Source organism: Carica papaya, chromosome 8, assembly GCF_054855325.1.
Source record: "Carica papaya isolate Zhongbai chromosome 8, ASM5485532v1, whole genome shotgun sequence".
NCBI lineage: Eukaryota > Viridiplantae > Streptophyta > Magnoliopsida > Brassicales > Caricaceae > Carica > Carica papaya.
The window spans coordinates 10,978,498-11,002,116 of NC_142316.1; the positions used below are offsets into that span (position 1 = coordinate 10,978,498).

At 35.3% G+C, this 23,619-nt stretch overlaps 1 protein-coding gene across 1 annotated transcript; it reads left to right on the top strand.

Moving 5' to 3' along the window:
- The first annotated feature begins 453 nt into the window (after nt 1-453).
- LOC110810733 (D-tagatose-1,6-bisphosphate aldolase subunit) lies at nt 454-3,187 on the top strand. The gene is made up of 5 exons (XM_022036995.2): nt 454-755; nt 1,051-1,151; nt 1,476-1,592; nt 1,681-1,782; nt 2,752-3,187. The coding sequence occupies exons 1-5, from the start codon at nt 542-544 to the stop codon at nt 2,920-2,922; spliced, it is 705 nt and encodes a 234-aa protein (XP_021892687.1). The 5' UTR covers nt 454-541; the 3' UTR covers nt 2,923-3,187.
- The last annotated feature ends 20,432 nt before the right edge of the window (nt 3,188-23,619 follow it).

Below are 23,619 nucleotides of genomic sequence, written 5' to 3' on the forward strand. Positions count from 1 at the left end.
CTAATTGGAGAAATGCTCAAGCTATCTCATTCTTAATTGATTGGCCTAAACATCCCAGCTTTGTTTAGGTCCTTGGTTATGTAGGAGATGCTTCATCAATTTTTATCAATAATATTATCTATTCACAAAAAAATAAAATATTTAAAATTTTATTAAAATATATTATGAGTTTTTGAGGATATAAAAATTATTTTAAGCAATACAAATAATGGTAATAGAAATTAAAGAAGTATAAACTATTTTTTAAAATTCCAAATACTATAAAATAGTATATATTATTTCTACAAAAAAAAATTATATCGTAAGAAAAAGAATTTGTTTGGACTGAACTGCAATTAACTGATATTTCAAGAATTAAATTATTGATCCCTTTATTTTAATTTATATTTTAATTTTTTTGAAACTAAAATATACTCCCCCTATTGTGTTGCCACGTGTCCACTTTAACACCGACATCTGTGGCCCGTATGTTTCGCCTCTCTCTCTCTGCTTCCCTCCTCCGTCTTCCTCAGATTCCCTGCTCCGTTCTTCTCACATCTTAATGGCGGAAACCTCTACTCTATGCCTCTCTCCTTTCTCTTCCCTTCCTTTTATTTCTCGCTCCAGGGAATTCAATTCTTCCGTTTTCTCTTCGCCTAAATTCTCCATAATTCCTCGTCCTCCTCGATCCTCCTGCTTCCTACGCTTCACCGTCAAAGCCTCGGACTCCGGCGACGAACCTTTCAGTTTCTTTCCTTGGTCCGATGCCGACGGAGGTCAGTTATTATTTCCCTTTTCTTTTCAATAAACAAAAATTATGTGCAGAAGGAAATTTTCATGTTTAGTTTATTTGTTGGGTATTTGACACAATAGTCGCAACGGATAATTTGTTTCTAATTTGATTAATGGGGTTATCTATTGTTTTCTTAATTTTCATCATCAATTTGTACTGGTCTTGTCAGTCGCCTTGACCGACAAAATGATTTGTTTCTATGAAGATTTTTGGCTCGCTTGTTGATGAAATTAGTGGATGATTTCTTTTTTCTTTCTGGTATTGCTTTGTGTTTATAGCAATTGAATGGGTTCCGGAGGAGAGAGTTACTCTGTTCACGGCTGAAGGGCTCGTTCAAATAGGAGGCTCCCTGGTTCCTCGTCGAGTGTCTTCTGCAGATGTATTTTCTTTCAAACACAAAATATTCAGTATTTGTTTATGACTTGTTTTTATGCAATAAATACTGTTGCTTTTGTTCATGGGCTTAACGGTTTTTCAACCTTTCATTGAATTTGTTCCTTCATTTGAATGCTAATTCATTTTGTTCATAAGCTTTTCCTGTTGGCTTCTTTTTCCCTTTTGGATTGAAGACTAGGATCTATTGTGTTAAATGGGTCATTAAGTTTAGTATACATGTTATTCTAGACTCTACAGCATATTGAATTCATACTCATGTCATTGAGTTGGTTTTTTGGTCTAGTAAACATATCTGAACTTTGAACAGAAGAAGCTAGGGAGATCAAAGATTTCACAAAGATATCAGCGGTTTCAAGAGAGTGATTACATGGACCCGAATCAGGGTCTGTGCCTAGGTGCACTTTTTGATATCGCGGCAACAAATGTAAGCAACTTCACTGCTGCTACTTTGAACTGGATCTGATATCTTGAGCAGCTTGTCTTATGGGTGTATGTGGATTTGGTGAATTTAGGGACTTGATACAGGCAGAAGGCTTTGTATATATGGATTCTGCCGTTCGATTGAGATGCTTAGTGATGTTGTGGAAGATACTGTCCTAGAGCATGGTGGGGAGGTATGCAGTTTTACTTGTATCATGTTATCATAGGATTTATGTTTATCATTATGTTTTTCTTCCTTGAATTTATGAAACTATTGGAATAGGATACTAGTCTAATCTATTGTTTCAGTCAGCCTAAGTAGATAAGGTGTTATAACATCAAACCAAAAATAATATACTAAAGAAAATGTTTTATGATAAAACACTTTTCATTGTTTCTCACCCAATTTTCCTCATAAAAGCTGAAGCTCTAATAATGTTTTCATCACCTTCTTCAATTAAATTTAGATTTCTTTTATAAGATACAATGTAATTGGAAGCTGACTTAGTCCAGAATCCACATTTGAGCTTCAGTCTGAATTGGTGTTTCTATAACTTGATCCAGAAGTTGGTGTTGAGAATGAGTGGAGTTTTTTGGGTTTTTAGGTGTCTAATTTTACTTATTTGTCTGCGAAATTTATTTTGTCATTTTTGAGACTTTGAAGGTAGTCTAGTCAACGAATAATGCAATGGGTGTCATGGAGGAAAAGCAAGAGAGTAGTTTAGCGTTATGTTTGGAATAAATGATTTTGACATCATGGATTCTACAAAGTTATTGAAATTCATTTGCAAATTCGCACTTTAATGTTTTTTAAACACATTTAAAATTGAAATTTATACATTTGTGTAGAGTTTATTCGTTCGGAACATGGCTTTAGTTTCTTTTCCAGATAAAAGATTGTTTACCATGAAATCTGCATATCATAAATTCGTAACCTTTTAATACCATGAAAATGTTTCCTGTGCAAAATGATAAATAATACTCTCTAGATAGAGCAACAATCAAACCTTTATTGAAGGCATTAAATCCATGTCTACCTTGTAAAATTTATGAGGCATATCCTTGAATTCATGGGCATTTAGATTGGTGTAATTGTTCAGTGTGTCAAAAATCTTACAGTTAAGAAATGGATTATTGGTAATTAGTAAGTTTAAAAAATTCAGGTTGTTGCTGCCGAGAAAGCAAGCAAAGGTGGTTTACATGAAAAACTTACAATGACAGTTGCAGTACCTTATCTTTGGGGTGTGCCTCCTGTTTCGGAAACTCTTCACCTTGCTGTTCAGAGTGGTGGAGGGATTGTAGAGAAGGTCTACTGGCAATGGGACTTTTTATAGATGAAATCTCAAAACCTTCTGATTGTCATTGGTGGGTTCTGTACATATAATTGGTTCTGTTCTCCCAATGTACAAAATAAAAAAATGCTGTGATCATTGGTGTAATCAAGTTCAGCTGATAGTTTAATGTGTACATGTAATTGATATCTGCAACTTGATTTCAGTATATAACTAATGTCTGCATCTCTCTGTTTCATCAAACATGTATTTACTCCATATTTCAGATACAGAAATTTTGATGTGTAGAAAATCTCCTTTCCTCTCAGATGGTCATAATTTGGGATCTGTGATCATGGATTTTGCTGTCCATTCCCATTTAATCAAATATTTGTTTAAAAAAAGGAAAAACAAGGACGAACTAGCGATGATTGTGTTTCTAGACTGCTAGTTATGATTCTTTGCCTTAAAAATATGCGTGTATGTATATACACACACATATACACGCACATACATATATATATATATATATATATATATAACATGTTTCAAGTACTCTTGGAAGCAAGAAATGGCTGCTAGGATTGAATTCTAAAAGTGGACACAAACACAATAATTCTTTTTTACTTGTTCATACAGATTCTTTGTCAAGATTTTATTTCAAGTACTTTGACTAACATTCACATCCCAATTTCAATTTGAACAGATTAAAATAGAAAAATACAACTTTAAGATCATTTAGGAAAAAAATTATGTTTAATTATAAATAACGAGGCAGAGAGATGCCGCCATTCACGTCAAATTAGAATATACTAACCATTCACATATATCTCATCGTTAAGTCAAAAAAGAAAAAATCTGAGTAAATACACACACACCCACAAAACTTTCACATGTTGGTATATAATTTTAATTTTTAAATCTTGATTAAGAAGTTTATATGAAGTTTCAGATAAGATGGAGTAAAGTGATAATTAATGAGATTGAGTAGAAGATACTGGTTCCCCTATGGCATACGTATTACTTGATTTTCACGTTCAAAATTGTATCCCCAGTTGAATTTTTTGTTTCATAAAAAAGAGACGTCAATACCTCATTATTATTGTATTACTGCAGAAAGGGAGTATCACCTATGATCTTCTTCTTGTTTTTCTCTGTGACTGAATATTGTGATTTACCTGGCTTTTAAACATTAACTCTGTATAAGTAATTCTCCTTATCTTGATATTTCATACTAATATGGAGATAAAAATCTTTTCCTTTTCAATTTTCAACAAATCATCATAATTATTTGTGCTTTTATTTCTAATTGGCATGAGATAGTGGTTAACTGCTATCTCATTTGGTCACCATAAGTGCTTTTGATTGACAAAAATCAAATCCATTAAAATCTCGTATCTCAAATTATTGGTACAACTCACTACCACAACCTCAAAGCCAGACCCATGAAAAGATGTTTCAAAGCTGCTAAACTAGGATCCTAAAATTGCTTAACAAGGTTACATGGTTCTATACTGCCCGGGTAAAAGAACTGCAGATGATAAAAAATGTAGAATTAATTCCTTGAACATAAAACATGCTATTGTATTATAATTTTGTATAAAACCAACTTTATTCGAAGTGTTTTATCAATCAAAAAGAAGTTATCTTGTAACGACTCACCTTTTTTACTGTAAAAAAAACACTACTACATGTATAAAATTTGATAAATTTGTGCAACAATATAGTAAATTATGAATACTAACTATACATTCATCGTACAGAATTATAAGTCATGAGCCTAATAAAAATCTTAATTGCATTATTATAATAATTTTTAATCTACTTTATAAAACAAAACTCCTAAAGTCACTAAAGTATTCTTCGGAGTTTTTTGATTTTGAACTTATTCATAATCTCAACTAATATGCATTGAGAGATGTGTAAATTGAGGGGATATGCATACACTCAATCACACAAAACTTAGACAACATATACAAGTTTTATCCAAAACAAAATCCCAACCATGTAAAACACCACAATAACTATAATTTCACCAAGCCACATCTTTACATCCTCATAAATCACAACTTCACTTTCGTTTTTAGTTATATTTTTATTATCCATTCTAAATATCTTTTTCCTTCATATAAATACTAATATCACACGACCAATTTCTATATCATCTTTTACATGATTAGATTTTCTTTCACATATCAGATTTCTTTTCACATAGTTATATAAGATTCATATCAAATGTCATATACCAAATTCATATTAGATTATATATATATATATATATATATATATATACACCCATATTTATATACTTAATATTTCATACTTATTTAGGGTTTTCATCACTGTTTTTCACTCTTACATCTTTTAAAATTTTACCGCACGATGTCATTTCCATCAACATCATCGAAGGCAGAAAGAATCCCCTCTACCACATGGATAAAAGACCCCAATTCTCCGAAAGATTGTGGATACCAGATAATAAATAACAGACCCCCATTCCTTGAAGGGTTATGAGTACCAGATAATAGATTCCCAACCATGATATCTGGTATGGGTTCACAGGTCCCAATCAGAAGCTTTTTTAAGTTTGATAAGATTTTCTCTTTGGGTGAGAAGACACCACAAATATTGTGAAAGATGATGATTGTTTTTGCTGGAGAGTGAAATATACAAAAACTCAATTGTTATTCCTGACTAGCTAGGAAGCAGTTTCTGAAATTAAAACAAAAAAGATAAACTTAAAGTGACCAAACTGTTCTTATAGTGCATTAATGTTTTCCTAGGTGTCATCTTCCCTTGGAAGCTGTTTCAGTTTCACTAAATTTTCTTCCATAATTCTGGAGCCTCTCTTGGTGCAACAGGCATCAAGGACGAGTTCTGGTTGCAAAGTCATCTCACATTCATCTGTCATGGCTGACAGTGCATCTGGTTGACTTGGGACTTCCCCGACTTTCTTCTTGAGCATAGAGACATGGAAGACGGGACGTATACGTGCTTCCGGAGGTAGCTGTAACTTATATACAACTAACCCAGTCTTTTGGATGATTTGGTAAGGTCCATAGAAGTGGCAAGCCAACTTTTAAAAAGCTCACTTGAATGTTTTTTATTGTCGGTGAGGCTGAAACTTGAGAAAGACCCATTCTCCTTGAAATTGAACATCACGTTTTTTGGGGTTGTTGAACTGTTGTATTCAATTTTATGCAGTCTGCAAGTTTGCTTTGAGCTACCACAACTTCTCATCTCTAGTAGTTAGTTAAACATCAACTTTATCGACGGTTGTGGTACCCGGGTGGTACCTTAGAATAACTGGTGGTAGCCAACCATAGAGAGCCTGAAATGGGGTTATGCCAATGACAGAGCGAAAAATAGTGCTATACTAGAATTCTGTCCATGGAAGTAGCGTGTTTTATTTGCGAGGCTATTGATGACTAAGGCACCGCAAATATTGTTCTGCACATTGATTAACAACCTCGGACTTCCCATCCATTTATGGATGGTAGGTTGAGCTCATTTCAGCTTGGTACCTGATAGCTTGAAGAATTCTTGCCAAAAATAACTAGTGAACACTTGATCTCGATCACTTACAATTGACCAAGGCATGCCATGCAATTTTACTACATTATCCATAAACCATTCGACTACTATTTTTGCCGAAACTGGATGAGCTAAAGCAACAAAATGAGCTGATTTACTAAGCTGGTCAACTACCAATATGATAGTATTTTCATTTGAAGGAGGTAGTCCCTTAACAAAATCCATTATGATGTTGTCCCATACTTAGCAAAGAATAGGTAGAGGCTAGAGGAGGCCTGCAGGAGAGAGTGTTTCTACCTTTGCCTTTTGGCATATATCACAAGCAAAAATATACTTGTGGACTGTTTTGCGCTTGGATGGCCAGTAGAATTGATGTGTTAGGTGTTTGTACGTTCAGAGTACGCTTGAAAGACCTCAAATAGGTGAGTTATGCAACTCATGTTGTAATTGTTGACTGATTTTGGTATCTAGGGGTACCACTACTCGGTTCTTATAATAAATAAGCCATTGTCGCTCAACATAAGGCTGACCTAGATTATTAGAGGCAAGTTGTTTGAGTTTTTACATGTACAGATGATCAAGTGCTACCGTTTTTATCTTGGTCCATAGGTCACACTACAAAATCGAGATGATGCTCAGGATGAGGCTCCCCTTTTTGCGGGAGAGAGCATCCACGACGGAGTTCTCTTTACCTGACGTGTATAGGATCTCATCATCATACGCAAAAGTTTAGACATTCACTTCTGTTGTTCAGGTGTAGTGATGCGTTGTTCCAATAAATATTTAAGACTTATTTGATATGTTTTGATAAAGAATTTATGACCAAGTTGGTAGGGTCTCTAAAATCAAACTACCATAATAATAACCAACATTTCTTTTGAATAAAAAACCAAGACTGTTTTGATATGCCTGCTCATATAGTTTATTGGTTGTTTATTTTGAGTAAGAACTGTCCCAAGACCGTCCCCCAGTGCATTTGTCTCAATAACAAATGGTTCACGGAAGTTTGGTAATGCCAATACAGGAGTGGTGGTCACAGCTTTTTTCATGTTCTCAAATGCTACTTCTGTTTCTTTTATCCATTCAAATTTTCCCTTCTTTAACAAGTTGGTGATTGGGCGGGCAAAGAGTCCGTAGTCTCGTACAAATTTTCTGTAATAATTATCGAGCCCAAGAAGCTCCGCAGTTCTATGGTATTGTTCAGGGGAGGCCTATTGCTCATGGCCTGTATTTTTTTGGTCAACTTTAACCCCGTTAGGATTGACGGTGTGTCCTAGATATTCTAACTCTTAAAGGCCGAACTCACATTTCTTTAGCTTGAGGAAAAAGTGATTCTGCTTTAGGATTTCCATAACCTGTCTCACATGATTAAGGTAGAGAGTCCAAGTAGCGCTACAAATCAAAATATTGTCAAAGAAAGCGAAGACGAACTTACGTAAGTATGGTTGGAATATAGTGTTCATGAGAGCTAGCAAGGTGGATGTGGCATTACAGAAGCCAAATGGCATCACCAGATATTCATAATGACCACTGTGCATACAAAAGGCGGTCTTGTCTACATCTAGAGGATATACTCTGACTTAAGATATCCTGCAGTCAGATTGAGCTTGGTGAAGAACAAGGCATCGTGTAGTTCATCATGCATATCATCAACTGTCAATATAGAAAAACGGTCACTGATGGTGACCGTGTTGAGGGCTTTATAATCCGTACAGAAAGACTAAGTGTCATCTTTCTTGCGTACTAGCAGCATTGGTGATGAGAATGGGCTGGTGCTGTATTGGATGATTTCGGTTTTGAGCATCTCATCAACTTGCTTCTCTATCTCGGCCTTCTGAAAATAAGCATACCATTAGTCATCCAATACGGCCTGTATGTCAGGTCTAATCCCTGCCTCTGTCATGTTTTATGTTTCGGCCAGCAAGTAGATGGTAAAGAGGGAAGGTTGTCGGCTAAACTCTCTGGCCATGATATCGTTAGAAGCTTGTAGTATGGGTTCGGTATGCAGGTCTTGCAAGCGGTGGAGCTGTCGATCCTTAGTGAACTCCATTATCATGGCGTTCCAATTACATAAGATCAGTCCCAAACCTTCCAACCGTTGTATCCTTAAACAATATCCAACCCTATTAATAGTAAAGTAAAAAGAGTGAATCAGAAGGGAATACCATTTATGAACACTAGAATGTCCCCAAATTGGCCTCAACACCGCATCGAATCACCATTCGCAATCTTCACCATTAACGGGGACGTTGGCACCCCGGGGAGTTGTAGCGAGTTGGCGAGCCGCTCACTAATGAAATTATGAGTTGACCAGCTGTTAATGAAGGCTACCAACTCCTATTGTTGAATGGTGGTGTAGACCTTCATTCTTTTCAAGATCAACCACCTTGTAAGGGCATGAAGGGAAATTTCTAGCTCATCAGGTTTGGCTTTTTCCTATTCTTCGTTGTTATCTCGAAGAAACAGGAGTTTTTGCCGCTTGCAACTGCGGCCCGCGGTGTATTTCTCGTTGCAGTGATAGCACAAACCTTGCGCGCAGTAGCACTATGCTTCATTCCAGGAGAGGCGTCGGGGTTGTGCAGGAGCTGGGGCTTCAACTACTGGACCAATCAGGTTGTGATCGAACCGGACTAGCCATCTTTGTCGATTTAATTGGCCCTCCCTTATGCGGGCTAGGCCGGTGGCCTCCTTGAGTGTCTTGGATCTAAACATTCGTATGCCCTATGCTATCTCGGGCTTGAGTCAGCCAATGAATGTGCCCATTAGGGCCTTTTAGGTCCAGCTCTGTACTTAATTACCGAATTTCTCAAATTCCTCATCGTATTCACGTAGTGGGCCGAATTGCTTCATGCGGGCTAGGGCTTTGTCTAAATCTTCATAGTCCGTCAACCCAAATCGAGCCCAAAGTTCTTCCTAAAAAGCAGCTCACATTATTTTTCTTCTTTCTTCTCTATAGGTACGACGAAGCCATTGCCATTATTGGTTGGCTTTGCCAGTCAGGTAGAATGAGGCCAAGGAAACTTTCTGATTGTTGGTGATGCCTTGAAATTCGAAGAATGGTTCGGTGCAATTGCACCATTCAGTTGGATCGTTACCATCAAATGTAGGGAAGTCTAGTTTTGCAAGCTTGGAGCAAATCGGTGGTCAACCCCCATCTTCGCGAGGCGGACGCAGTTGCCCTGACCGGTTGGGCATGTTGCTACTGGCGTCAAGTAGCATCAGAGACTCCGTCAGCTGCAGGATGGTGTCTTCAAGTTAGTGCATTCGGTCGGCCAAGCCAACCTCCTTGCGATTGAGATGATCTTGCATTCTGCCCATACTAACTTATAGGTTTTCTATTCTTTTTTTGTTTGTAGACATAACTCTGATACCAACTGATAGGTCTCAATCAGAAGACTTTTTAAATTTGATAAGATTTTCTCTTTGAGTGAGAAGAAACCGCAGATATTGCAATTGAAAGATGATCATTTTTATTGCTGCGGAGTGAAACTTAAAGACACAGGAACTCAACTGTTATTCCCCCACTAGCTAAGAAGTAGTTTTTAAAATTAAAACAAAAAAGATAAACTTAAAAGATAAACCTTTGACTGATTTTAGGTAACGGCTAGCTGATATGCTCAGCTTCTTTTCTTCACGTTTTCTTTTTTCTTCTGCACGTACGCTTTCAGTAAGCATAACGCGGGTTTTTGATGGGTGTTCACTATGATCTTCGTGGTGCATCATGGGACTTCCCATTCAAGCCTGACTAATGCCATATCCACAAGTATGGTTCATCCACATCACACACCAAATTGGACACACACACACACACACCAACCCTTGCTGATATCGGTTAGGTTAAATGAGTTTTCTTATTTTTTAATAATTTTTTCTTTATTTTAGACTAACTACTAAACTTTATAATTTTGTGAGTTAATTGTTTTTAATACCTATAGCACACATCGATACACCCATAATGTAACACACACAACAACACACATAACCACCCATACAATCACAATACACACGCAACACCCTCACGTAACACACAATTATCTACCCATGTATATTTCCATATATTTTTACACACCCTCATATTTTGTTATCCATATTTAAATGCATAATACATAAAACACACACACACTTGAACATATATACTTGTTATAGTGGCATCTACACGCAATAAACATACACACCCATGATGAGTTTCATAAAACACATTAGAAAACTTGTATAATTTACAAAATCTGTAAATAATCATTTTTAAAGAAAAACAAAATTTTATAAAATGTAAGGGTCCCTGAATAAGACTAACCCAATCCTATACCTAAAGTTTGATCGAAAAGATGTTAGAATCATTACTGTTTCGGGTTTATGGTCCTCTATAAATTCTAGTTACTGCTCAAATATTTCATTCGTTTACAAATAAAAAACATGTGCGTTAAATAAGGAACATTTTCATAAAATAAATATAACACAAATGCGGATTGACTTTTACCTTGGAGACGAGATCCTGATCGCTAGAGGCACCACGCGCCACCACACGTGCTACCACCTGTGGGTCACCAGAGTTGCCACACACTGCCACATGCTTAACATATGTTTCCACGCACCTCCATGCGCCACCACGTGCCTCCACCCGTTGTTGTTGAACCACTATGCACCCTGCTGGAAACACCGCTCATCACCGCGAATTGTCTAGTAAACACCATAGAATCAGCTGTACACTAAGATCTGGCATAAATCTAGTGAAATTGCATCAAAGCACATTTGGATGCGTTAGATCACACGATCGACTGCCACAATTCTCATTTTTCTTCTGCCTTCTTGCTTTCATGCATTCTCTCCCTCCAATTTTCTAGCTCCTAGAGGCAAGTAGTGTGTCTCCACCGCACCTCTCTCCCTTTTTGGGTCATAGAACCTAATCGACTCTCTCTCTCTCTCTCTCTTTTTCTCTCTCTAAGTTTTTATTTTTCTCTATTCTCTGCACATATCTCTCTTGTTTTGTAGGTGGCAGTAGTAGAGTCCTACACGCCACTACTTCCCTCTTATTCGACTTCCATGTTGACCTCTTTTTTTTTTTCTTCTACTTAAGGTGTGTGCACCTTTGGTTCTTTTTTTTTTCTTTTGCTTTTTCTTTATTCATCAAACATTGTTGTTTTAGGGTTTTCCAAAACGACATTGTTTTAACCCTTTCTTGTTTCTGGTGCCCAGGTTTAAAATAACGTTGTTTTGAAGTAAATAAGTTGGGTCCTAATTTTTGGGCCTGAATATTACAATATCTCCCCTTATAAAAATCTGGTCATATAAATTTATCGTGACTGAGGGGTTTTAGAAACATCCTAACCTGTTTACAAGTTTTCTCTTTAACCTAATGGTTTTGTTATAATGTTATCATTGATGGGATTGTTTTAGCTTGTAATCACTTCTTTTCTAACTCCCACGGGTACGGTAAAATTGTTAAGAGTGCATATCTCAATTTTAGATATTTTAATACTTAAGGTTTGTTGGTATCTCACTATAGTTTCTTTAAGGACATTTGATCTAGTAAAAGGAATACTATCTTAGACTATAATGATCCTCAAAATTCATTAGAGCCTAACGTCTCTTGATTATATTGTATTCACTTGTTATCACTATCCCACATGGTTTGAAAACATAATTTTTATTTTATTCATCATCTTAAAGATCTCTAAAAAATATGTATCATACCCTAAATTCACCACAAGAATAAAATTTTATTATCTAAATAACCTCAATGATACGGTATGTTTATAGTCTCCCAAGTTCCATATTGTCTCATTTAAATTATTATTTTTCAACTTCTGATAATTTAATACGCGATTATTTGAAATATACCCCTATCTATGGTCTTTAATATATCAATATTTAATAGTGATCTTGAGTCTTACAAGTTATTTTCCATTCATCTTCCAACCTAATGCAAATTTGATAGCACCTATTATGTAAATCTAGTTTAAAAATTCAATAGGATCTTTCTAACATATCTAACACATCCTTAAGACATGAAAATTGAAATCAATATTTAATACTTTATATCTAGAATACTTTGTATTTAGAGCACTACACTTAATTTTTTCACAATTTCGAGCTTTGCAGTATTTGTTATGCACTTTTAGGAGTTTAGATTTTTGAAGAATCATTTCCCATTATCCTTTATTTATGGAAAGATAGAAATAAAATGACTGCAATTTTGGATACTCACTAAATTTTGTTAGGTATAGGTGCTTTTCTTTTAGTATTTAAGCCTCTTTGTTAGGAAGAGGACTTATTCTTTTGATAAATGCTTTAAGTGCTCCCTTAACATCCTACTTTAGATCAATATGTCACCAAACATATCTAACATATCCATAAAACATGGAAATAAAAATCAATATTTAACAGTCATCACGAGTCTTAAAAGTTTTTTGCCATTCACCTCCTAAGCTGGTGCGAATATGATGAAACCTACTATGTAATCTATTTTAAAAAATAATTAGGATCCTTCTAATGTATCTAACATAAACTCGAGGCACGTAAATGGAAATCAATATTTAATAGTTTATATCTAGAGTACTTTGTATCTGGAGTACTTCACTCAATTTTCTTCGTAGTTTTACATTTCAACGATATTTATTATGTATCTTTGAGACTTAAATTCTTAAAGAATATTTTCTGTTATCCATTATGTATGAAAAGATATAAATAAAAATAGCTGTAGTTTTGGATATTCACTTAATTTAAGTGTTTTTTTTCCTAATATTTAAGCCTCTTTGTTAGGAAGAGGACTCATTCTTTATAAAAAATGCTCCAAGTGCCCGTTAGGTCTTACTTTAGATCATTGTGTCTCCAAACATATCTAACGTATCCTCAAAGCATGAAAATAAAAATCAATATTTAATAATGATCTTGAGTCTTAAAAGTTGTTTTCCATTCATCTCTCAACCTAATGCGAATTTGATAGCACCAATATGTAAGTCTATTTTCGAAAATTAACATGATTTTTATAACATATCTTACATTTCCTTAAGGTGTGGAAATATAAATCAATATTTAATAGTTTATATCTATAATACTTTGTATTTGAAATACTTCACTTAATTTTTCTCATAGTTTTAGGCTTTTACGGTATTTATCATGCACTTTTAGAACTTCAGACTTTTAAAAAATCTTTTCTGTTTTCAATTATGTATGAAAAGATAAAAATAAATAATCCTTAATTTTAGGTATTCACTTAATTTTATATGGTACGAGTACTTTTCTTCTAATATTTAGATCTCTTTGTTAGGAAGAGGACTTGTTCTTTGTACCAATGTTCCAAGTACCCCCTTTATGTCCGCTTTAGATGAATATGTCACCAAAATTCTCAAGGCACGAAAATAAAAACTAATATTTAATAGTGATCTTGAGTTTTAAAAGTTCTTTTCCGTACATCTCCTAGCCTAATGCAGATTCAACGACACCTACTATGTAAGTTCTATATTTGGGAAACTAAGAGGCACCTTCCAACATATTTAGTATATCAACTCAAGAGAAGAAGAAGAAGAAGAAGAAGAAGAAGAAGAGATGAATGGAAAACAACTTTTGGGACTCAATTTCACTATTAAACAATCCATGTCACATAAATTATTTAATTTTTTTTTTTAATACTGTAAAATCTTCATACCTTTTAGCAGTTTCCTTTTAAATTACCAACACTTTACATGCATAGATATGTCGACTCAAACTCAAACTTAATTTAATTTTTAGTATCTCCGAGGGAATAAAAAAAGATACATCCACCAACAAAATATACACTTAATTACCATGAGTGTCACGCACAACATTCAGACATATTCAATTATTCATTTTCATTTGCAGTGCAGAATTTATGGAACAATTCATATCTCAATTTTTTAAAAAGTTATTTATTAGTTTAACTAATTAATTAAATTATTTTTTAAAGTTATTCTTAAAACGCTCAGACATAAATCATCTAATTATTTTAATTAATTAAAAATAAATATTTCAAATAAATACAGAATATTAGAAATTGAATTGTAATAAACAAATATCAAAATTTAAATTACAATAAATATAAATTTTATTTCATAAATTATTAGAGATTAAACCTTGAATTGCGTTTGTCCAATCCAAGGTAGAAAGTCGGTGAAATTTGTCACGACTTTCAAGTTCAGTTGCAAATTATCCATTCAATTAATGAACTTAAATTGTTATAGTCAAGTAAACTGCGTATCAAGACTTGTGCCTTCAACTACAAACGCGGTGTATGGAAGAAACTTTCATCTAAATGCAAATTTTAGTTTTGAAATAATCTTTTTTTTTTCAACATTTAAATTTTAATTGAATATGCAATGTTGATTATAATTGCATTTGATTAAGAAGTTCTATTAATTTTTTGTTAGACTCGAAACTGAAAATGACAACGATGATGTGGGAATCACTCTTGAGGAATAGCTATTGAATATATAGAAAGTTCGAGATGAAAAACTTATTTGAAAGAATATTGAAATCTTTATAAAAAAACGTTTTGCCGAGAATCAAAAGATGGGGTATTCTCAGCAAAAAGATTTGAGAGCAATTTAAGCAAAGAAGAGATGAAAAAATTCTTTGCGATTAGGGCTTTTTAAGAGAAAATAAAGGAGATGTATGCAAGTTTAGGGAATATTTTGGGAGGGATAAAGATTTTACTAATATTTTTTCTAGGTCTTCTAGGAAAATAAAGCAAGAGAAGAGAGTTTCTAAGAATTTTTTAAGAAGTAAAAGTTTAAAAAAAGAAAAAGAAATGAAGCAATTAATCGCTAAATATAAAGTGAAATAAGAGATTTATGTGCGCAAAAGAAACAATCTTATAGGTTGTTTTAACTGTCACTAACTCAACATATAGATATGAGTTTGTAAGCCCTAAAAAATGTAATAAGAATAGATAAATTCATATCTTAAAAATTAATATTTATTTATGGTTAAACTTTAAAACTTAAAACATATTGAGTGCTAAAAAAAGAAATTAAATCGTTTTAATAGTTGCAAGCTAGTCTCGCCTCCAAAGTTGTAATTGCATGAGACCTAAATAAATATGAATCATAGTTGAGTGATCGTGGTCAGAGACATAAACCAAAACCATCTTCATCGAATAATCATAAGACATCATTGATGAGACAATGTTCACTACACTTATTGATGACACATTATCTAAATCAATTCTATAAATATTTATGTAAAGAGATTAAAAATGCACTTAGTTGTCATAGATTAATTCATGATTTTGATGTCTAATCTCTTGTAAATTGGAATAGTGGAAACTTTTTAAAATTAAACTAAAAACTTTTTTAAGATACTAGGTTGCTACAAGATATATGAACTATATGTGATAAATTAGTCCTAAATAATTGGCTTTTAATTACCTTTAAAATCTTATGATGTCATTTAAATACTGTTTTCCTTTCTGAGTATATAAAACTCAGTTATTTCCATACCCCACTCTAGATAAGGAAGATAGTAAGGAACCGATCACTGATCTACCCCTTGAAGTCTTTTAGGATCTTGCGGATCCATAAACTTTTATGAGTGCATGACTTGTCCCGCACTCTGATGAGTTCTTTTACATAATAATAGAAGTAACTCTTTTTTTGTTTTAATCTTTTTTATTTTTTTGCCACTTTTAGTCTCAGATATATGTGTAATTGGAAACTCATATATTTTGTAAGAGATCTGTAATAAATTATTCTGCTGCATACATTTAACTGTTACGCACTCGTAATATGTTCCTATATCTGACACCCTTATGCCTTAATTAGTACTTGGGATGTCACAAATGGTATCAAAGCAGTTACGCGGAACAATCCCCTTACAACTGAAGCTGTAGGTACGAAAAACCCACTGAGATACATAGGAAATATGTCTTCTTTTAAAAACTAGACTACCAACTCGTGTCTTCCTTTTTTTTTGTAAGAATAACGTAAAGAAGACCTTTTGTAGAGCGTACTAAAAGACCTGAGGCCCGTGATCATCCAACCAGTGCTGAGTTTACTAAACTCTTCAGAGCCATCCAGGGCTAACTACAGTCGTATAACAAAACAAAGTCAACCCTTGCCAACATCATCTTGCCCCTGAATACTGACTAGCCGAAAGGTTTATGATGTAAATAAGGCTAAAAACACTCAAGATACTCAAAGAGCATCAAAAGATAACTTGGAGTAATTTCAAATGACGTGAACACAAATAGAGTTCTGAACCTGAAAAGTTTCAGCGGACTAGTAACAAGATCAAATGCAAAGAAACTTAAAGAGTTACTCCAAGTTTTCACTCAAAAACATGTGGATGATGGGCTAGCCAATTGCGAAAAGTTCAAATATGAGCTTTTTGAACAGCTCAAATTCATAACTTTAATTATGTTTAAATGATTTGGGATAATTTAGGCTTGTTTGAGTCTTATTGGTAACAAGTGAATAAGCCTTGTGTATGAGCTAGATTAGTTGAGTTGTTTTAAGTATTTTGGATTGTTTTATTTTAGTTTGAGTTAAGTAAGCCTATATAGTCAAATGTAACTCATTTGGACTTAAGTCTTGTCTTAGTGTTATTACAAGAATGAGTCCATAACTATATGGTGCTACAAACAATTAATGATGTTGGTTAAGAAAATTGAAGTTACAAGGAGTTATATAACAATTACATACCTATAATTAGTCTACTTATTGTTGGAGTTACAATTGTAATTATCACATAATTAACCTAGTTATTGTGGGAGTTACAATTGTAGTTATTGTGTTGCAATTTATCATTGATTTCTTTGGCTATAAATACCAAAGGAACTCTTCTTTGTAGACATCAAGAGTTGTAATCAAATATTTCAGAATTGAGTTAAGAGTGTTTTTGCATTCTTTTCACTTTATGCACAAGGTGTTGATTTGGAATACAATTGTTGTCACTTGTCTTATAATTTTGATTTCCTATTTCAATTGTTTTTTGTGCTTGTTTGGATGGGGTTTAAGGGATATCATTTATCTTTCTTAGGTTCTATTTAACTTTTACGATTTAGGTGATTGAACAAATTTAATTCTTTTTTACTTATGATTCAAATTCTGTTCTAGACCGATTGAAGAGTTTTATGGCTCAAGCAAGGGTCTTGGGGTTCCGCATCATTTGGTATCAGAGCCAAGTTCACCAAGTAAATTATTCTGTTCTTATTTTGTTGTCTTTATTTTCATTATTTCTTGCTAAAAAAATAGAGATAAATTTGCATTCAGCAAAAAAAAAAAAAATCAGATTAGCGTAATTTGCTTAATTGTGCAAAACACACTTCAACCAATTCTACCTTGTATAATTGAAACACCTGTTGTTATTTCCCTTTTATTTATCTCATATAACATTCAATACATTTAAAATTTTAAAAGGAAACTCGTTTCAAGGCTGTTTGTTTGGTTGAGATTTTTTTTTCTTACGGCTTTAGGTTTCATTTAATATTTCTGCCTACTTGCTTCTTATTACATTTTGAGGTAATAATATTGATTCGTTGTTGCCTAATTAACATAAAAATCATCATACACTTATTTCTATATCAAGTGTGTACTCTTCATTATTTAGATTGTTCTAGTTTGCTTATAGAGTTGAATTCATGTATCTTATTTTTTTAGGAATTCTTTGTTATTTCTAATTAAAATTCAGTACATAATGATAATTAATTATTGTTTGAATTGACTCTTTTGTATAAAGTTATAAAAGATTGCTTGAGTGGTAAAAAATAAGAGAATGTGAGCTCAAAAGAGGGTAAAAGCCAAAATTAAGTGAAACACGAGTGCCCATACTACGAGAGTAAACATGTGAGGTTGCAATCTATTTTTTTGGTCATTAAAATTTCAGAGCCACAAGGGAGTGAAAGAACATCAAAAGATCAAGACTTCATCCTCAAAGCAATGCAACAACAATTTGAGAGGATTCAACTAGCTATTGGCAACATGAATGAGAAACTAGAGAAACAACAAAGTGAGTTAAATTCCATGAGAGGGGAAGCTTCCCAAACCAATCAAAGGGCAAGAAGACTTCCAACACCACCTTTTGATGAAGAAGTGGAGGAAGAATTTGATGACCAAGCTACTTTGGTCAATGAAGGTTGAAATTATGGTAGGGGTCAAAATGATCTTGATAAAAACATTGGGAGCATCAAAATGAAAATCCCATCATTTCTAGGTAAGAATGATCTGAATGCTTATCTTGAATGGGAGTGCAAGGTGGAGCTTATTTTTGAGTGCCACAATTATTCAGAAGAGAAAAAGATAAACCTTGTGGTTGTGGAGTTTGGAGAGTATATCATTGTGAGGTGGGATCAACTCATCACAAGTAAAAGGAGAAATGAAGAGAGACCTATTTTCACTTGAGCCGAAATGAAGGCTATCATGAGAATGCGCTTTGTTCCTACTCACTACTATAGGGACTTACATCAAAAATTGCAAGGCCTTATACAAGGGAATAAGAGTGTAGAAGACTACTACAAAGAGATGGAGATAGCCATGATAAGGGAAAATATTGAAGAGGATAAGGAAGTTACTATGGCAAGGTTCTTAAATGGCCTTAACAAAGACATAGCCAACATTGTAGAGCTTCAACATTATGTGGAGACTGATGATATGGTGCATGTGGCTATAAAGATAGAAAGACAATTAAAGCGAAAGGGGAACATAAAGCAAGCCAACACTTATTCAGCCCAAAATTCCAATTGGAGACCGAATTGGAGGGGAGATAACAAGGCTGTCCAATTTAAAAGAGATGACAAAACCTAGCCAAAAGATGCTAATGATAGGAATAGAGATATCAAGTGTTTTAAATGCTTGGGTTTTGGTCATATTGCATCTCAATGCCCAAATAAAAGGATAATGGTGATGCGTGGTGATGGTGTTGAAACGGATGATGAGAGGTGTAGCAGCCCCGGAAATTCATAATGAAATGTATATTAAAAATATCAAATGCGGAAGCGAAGTCAAAATTTGAATAATATCCCTTACACTAAAACCAAAAACATGCTCATAAAATATAAAAGATCAAACTACCTAAAGGAGAAACTTGAAAGTAAAAGCTACGAATATGACTATGGAGTCTTTAGGCGTCCCCTTCGTCGTCCTCCTGCGGAACCGACTCGGGAACGATGTCCTCTTGATCTGAAATGATTAAATAAGGAATGAGCTACACTAGCGCAGTAAAGACATCACGATATCTCACCGTCACGGAGGTAAAGGTGGGTAGAAAACACAAAAAGACCAATGGAGCATAATTTACAACAAATCCTTTTATTAATAATAAAACCTTTACCATTCACTTACCTCGGTGAAATTCATAAAACAATATACGAAAGCAATAACATCATCATCATCATGAAACCATATATATAAACTGTATAACATAATACCTATCAAGCTTTTCGTAATTCAATCGTTACACAACATATTTTCCTCATTTATCGGCCCACTAGTATCCATGGGGATCCATAGGGGTCCCGCTACCCGTTAACCCTTAACACTTGAAATCATATTCTAGGGCCGTCCCCATACCCCGTTCGGTATGGGCGCCAAACCATAGACCTCATTACCCCGTCCGGTATGAGGGTGAAACGGACCGTCCCCATACCCCGTCCGGTATGGGTGCCAAAACACATAAGATCTCCATACTCCGTCCGGTATGGGAGACCACAATCCCGGTAGGGTTCCCTACGGACCCGGTCCGTCCACCATCTCCCAGGATATCTAGTCAGGCTGAACACATTATACAATTTCTATTTACATAATCTTTCATTCTCCTTTTCCCTCAGTCAGCATTATCAATCACATACAAACAAGCAAAACGATAATTTATGCCAAACAGACAACATCCAGCATCAATATCCCGGTCATTCAATCCAAAATCAATAAAACAGTAAAATATGCACACGAAACTATAAAATGAAAATATCGAACCTCATGCTGCATTTAAAACTGTAAAACAGGCCAAATAACAGTTAACCGACAAACACACTAGACTCGGGCTCCATTAGCAACCTTAAGCAATTTCACACATTCGTTGATTCATGAAATACCGTTTTATCATTTATTGAACTTTAAAACTGTGATAGGAAATAGGGTGAGGGGTCCTCACTCGTTTCGGGGTCCGAACACGGCTTCACAGTGCGCTTGCAGGCTGTCCCTAATTTTCTCTGAATTTTTTTCGGGGAACTGAAACGCACTACTGGTACCTGTACGTGTTCCAAAAAATCCCAAATTAGGCCCAGGGCCCCTTTCGGCCAATATCGCAACTCCGGCACGGCGGCTCCGCCATGCTCCGGCGACGGCGCCGCCGCTTGCGGCGGCGGTTCGCCTCGGGTTGGCCGTTTTCAGCCGTTTCTGGCCAAAATCGGCCACACTCGCATTGGTTTCTGCGATAAAACAACCCTACGGCCCTCGGGGGGCCGAAAATTTATAAAAAACCGAAGCTTACCGGCGGCGGTGCTCTCGGGTGCGGCGGCTCTCTGGTAAAGTTCGTGTTTTGGTGATTCGGCTCCGATCAACCTGTAGAGAAAAGAATGGTGATAACGGTGATATAAAAATTGCATTAAACGGAGGCCGGGAAGGGCCTCATCGGAGGCAAAAAACGAGAAGGGGCGCGGCGGCGCCGCTGGCTTTCGGCTGTGTTTTTCGGCCGTTTGGCCGGGATTTTGGCTCCGATTTGGCCACTGGAGAAATCAGCGTGGAAAAACGAGTCGGGGGTATGAAATTTACCTCGATCGGCGGTCGAAAATCCCTCCGGTGCGGCGGCGGGTGGCGGCGGCCGGCTTCTGGTTCGTCTTCTCCGGCGAGGGCAGGCGGCTAGGGTTTGGGGTCTGGTGTGGGGGTCTTATTTATACCCTTTTTCCTTTTGATCTCAGCCGTCCATTTTGATTTAATCTGGGCCGTCCGTTTTTGATTAAATCTGGGCCGTCCGATCGCGCGCACGTGGATCGCCAACGTGGCCCGTCCCCGGTCGACGTGGTTTTGCCATGTGGCTGGTCCTGGTTGGCCAGGACCGCTGACTGGGTCTGCTGACGTGGCATGCGCGCTTTTTTTTTTTTTTTTCTCTTCTTCTTCAATTTCCCTGGGCGCTACAAGAGGGATGTGGAGGATGAAATGCCTCATTTAGAGGATTGTAGTGATGGAGAAATGCCTACGGAATGTAGATTGTCGATTTCTAGGCGTGCTTTGAATACGCAAATAAGGAATGATGAAGAGGGGGTTAAGTTGCAAAGAGAGAACATTTTTCATTCTAGATGTCTAGTGAATGAAAAATTGTGTAGCATGATTATTAATGGGGATAGTTATGTAAATATGGCTAGTACCTTATTTGTTGATAAACTGGGTTTGGAAACTATAAAACATCTTAAACCTTATAAACTGCAATGGCTTAACAATAGTGGGGAGGTGAGAGTTAATAAGCAAGTGAGGGTGCCTTTTATTATTGGGAAGTATAGTGATGAGGTGACATATGATGTAGTTCCTATGCAAGCTAGTCATATTTTATTGGGTAGACCATGGAAATGGGATAGGAGAGTGATGCATGATGGGTATCTCAATAGGTACATGGTAGAAAAAAAGGGCAAAAAGTATACTCTTCTTCCTTTAACCCCTAAACAAGTTTTTGAAGACCAAATGCAACTTGAAAAGTCTCATGATGAATTCGCACAAAGAGAGGCCGAGAGAAAAAGAAAAGAAAAAGAAAAGGAGAAAAGAAAAAAGAGAGATAAAATTAGAGTGAAAAAATGAAGATCAAAAGGAAAAATAAAGAGAGGTGCATTCGACCATAGAAAAGAATTAGGGAAAGAAAATGAGCTTTTATGCTAAAATGAGAGATGTGAGAAAAACTTTATTTTCTAACAAACCAATGATTGTACCTCATGCACAAGGAAGCTTGATTCTCAACTAACGAACTTGATCCTTCTTTGCCAAGTATTGTGGTTGAAGTTTTGCAGGAATTTAGTGATATTTTTCCCGATAATCTACCACAAAGTTTACCACCTTTGAGAGGGATTGAGCATCAAATTGACTTCATTCCTGGGCTTGCCATACCAAATAGACCAGCCTATAGGAACAATCCCGCGGAGACCAAAGAGCTTCAAAGGCAAGTGGAGGAGCTCTTACAAAAGGGGCATATTCGAGAAAGTTTAAGTCCATAAGCAGTGCTTGTCTTATTAGTACCCAAAAAAGATGGTACTTGGCGTATGTGTGTTGATTATAGAGCCGTCAACAAAATAACAGTAAAATATCAACACCCAATACCTCAACTTGATGATATGTTAGATGAGTTGCATGGTGCTTATGTATTTTCTAAAATTGATCTTAAAAGTGGTTATCACCAAATAAGAATGAAACTAGGAGATGAATGAAAAACTGCTTTTAAAACTAAACAAGGGTTATATGAGTGGTTACTTATGCCATTTGGCTTAACTAACGCGCCAAGTACTTTAATTCGTTTAATGAACCATGTTTTACGTGAATTTATTAGAAAGTTTGTGGTTGTCTACTTCGATGACATTCTTATGTATGGTAAATCTATTGATGAACATGTCATGCATTTGAGGCAAGTGTTTGACATATTGCACAAATTTTAACTGCATGCTAACATAAAGAAATATACATTTTGCATTGATCGTATCATTTTCTTATGATATGTCGTGAGTGCAAAAAGAATCGAGATAGATAGTGAAAAGGTAAAGGCTATTCAAGAGTGGCCGACACCTAAAAGTGTAAGTAAGGTGCGTAGTTTTCATAGTTTGGCAAGTTTCTATAGGAGATTTGTAAAAGATTTTAATACCGTTGCTGCCCCTTTAACTGATATCATGAAAAAAGATAAGGGGTTTGTTTGGAAAAAGGAACAAGAACATGCATTTTCCTTATTGAAAAAATAGTTATGTAATATGCCTTTATTAAGATTGCCTAATTTTGATTCAACTTTTAAAATTGAATGTGATGCCTCTAGGCTAAAGATAGGTGCTATTCTTATGCAAGATAAAAGACTCATTTCTTACTTTAGTGAGAAGCTCAATGGTGCACAATTAAATTATTTCACCTATGACAAAGAGTTTTATACTTTGGTAAGAGCATTAGAGACATGACAACATTATTTATTACCAAAAAAAATTGTGATTCACACCGATCATGAATCTTTGAGGCATTTGAAAGGGCAAGGCAAACTTAATAAAAGACATGCAAAATGGATGGAATTCATAGAGTCCTTCCTATATGTGATCCAATA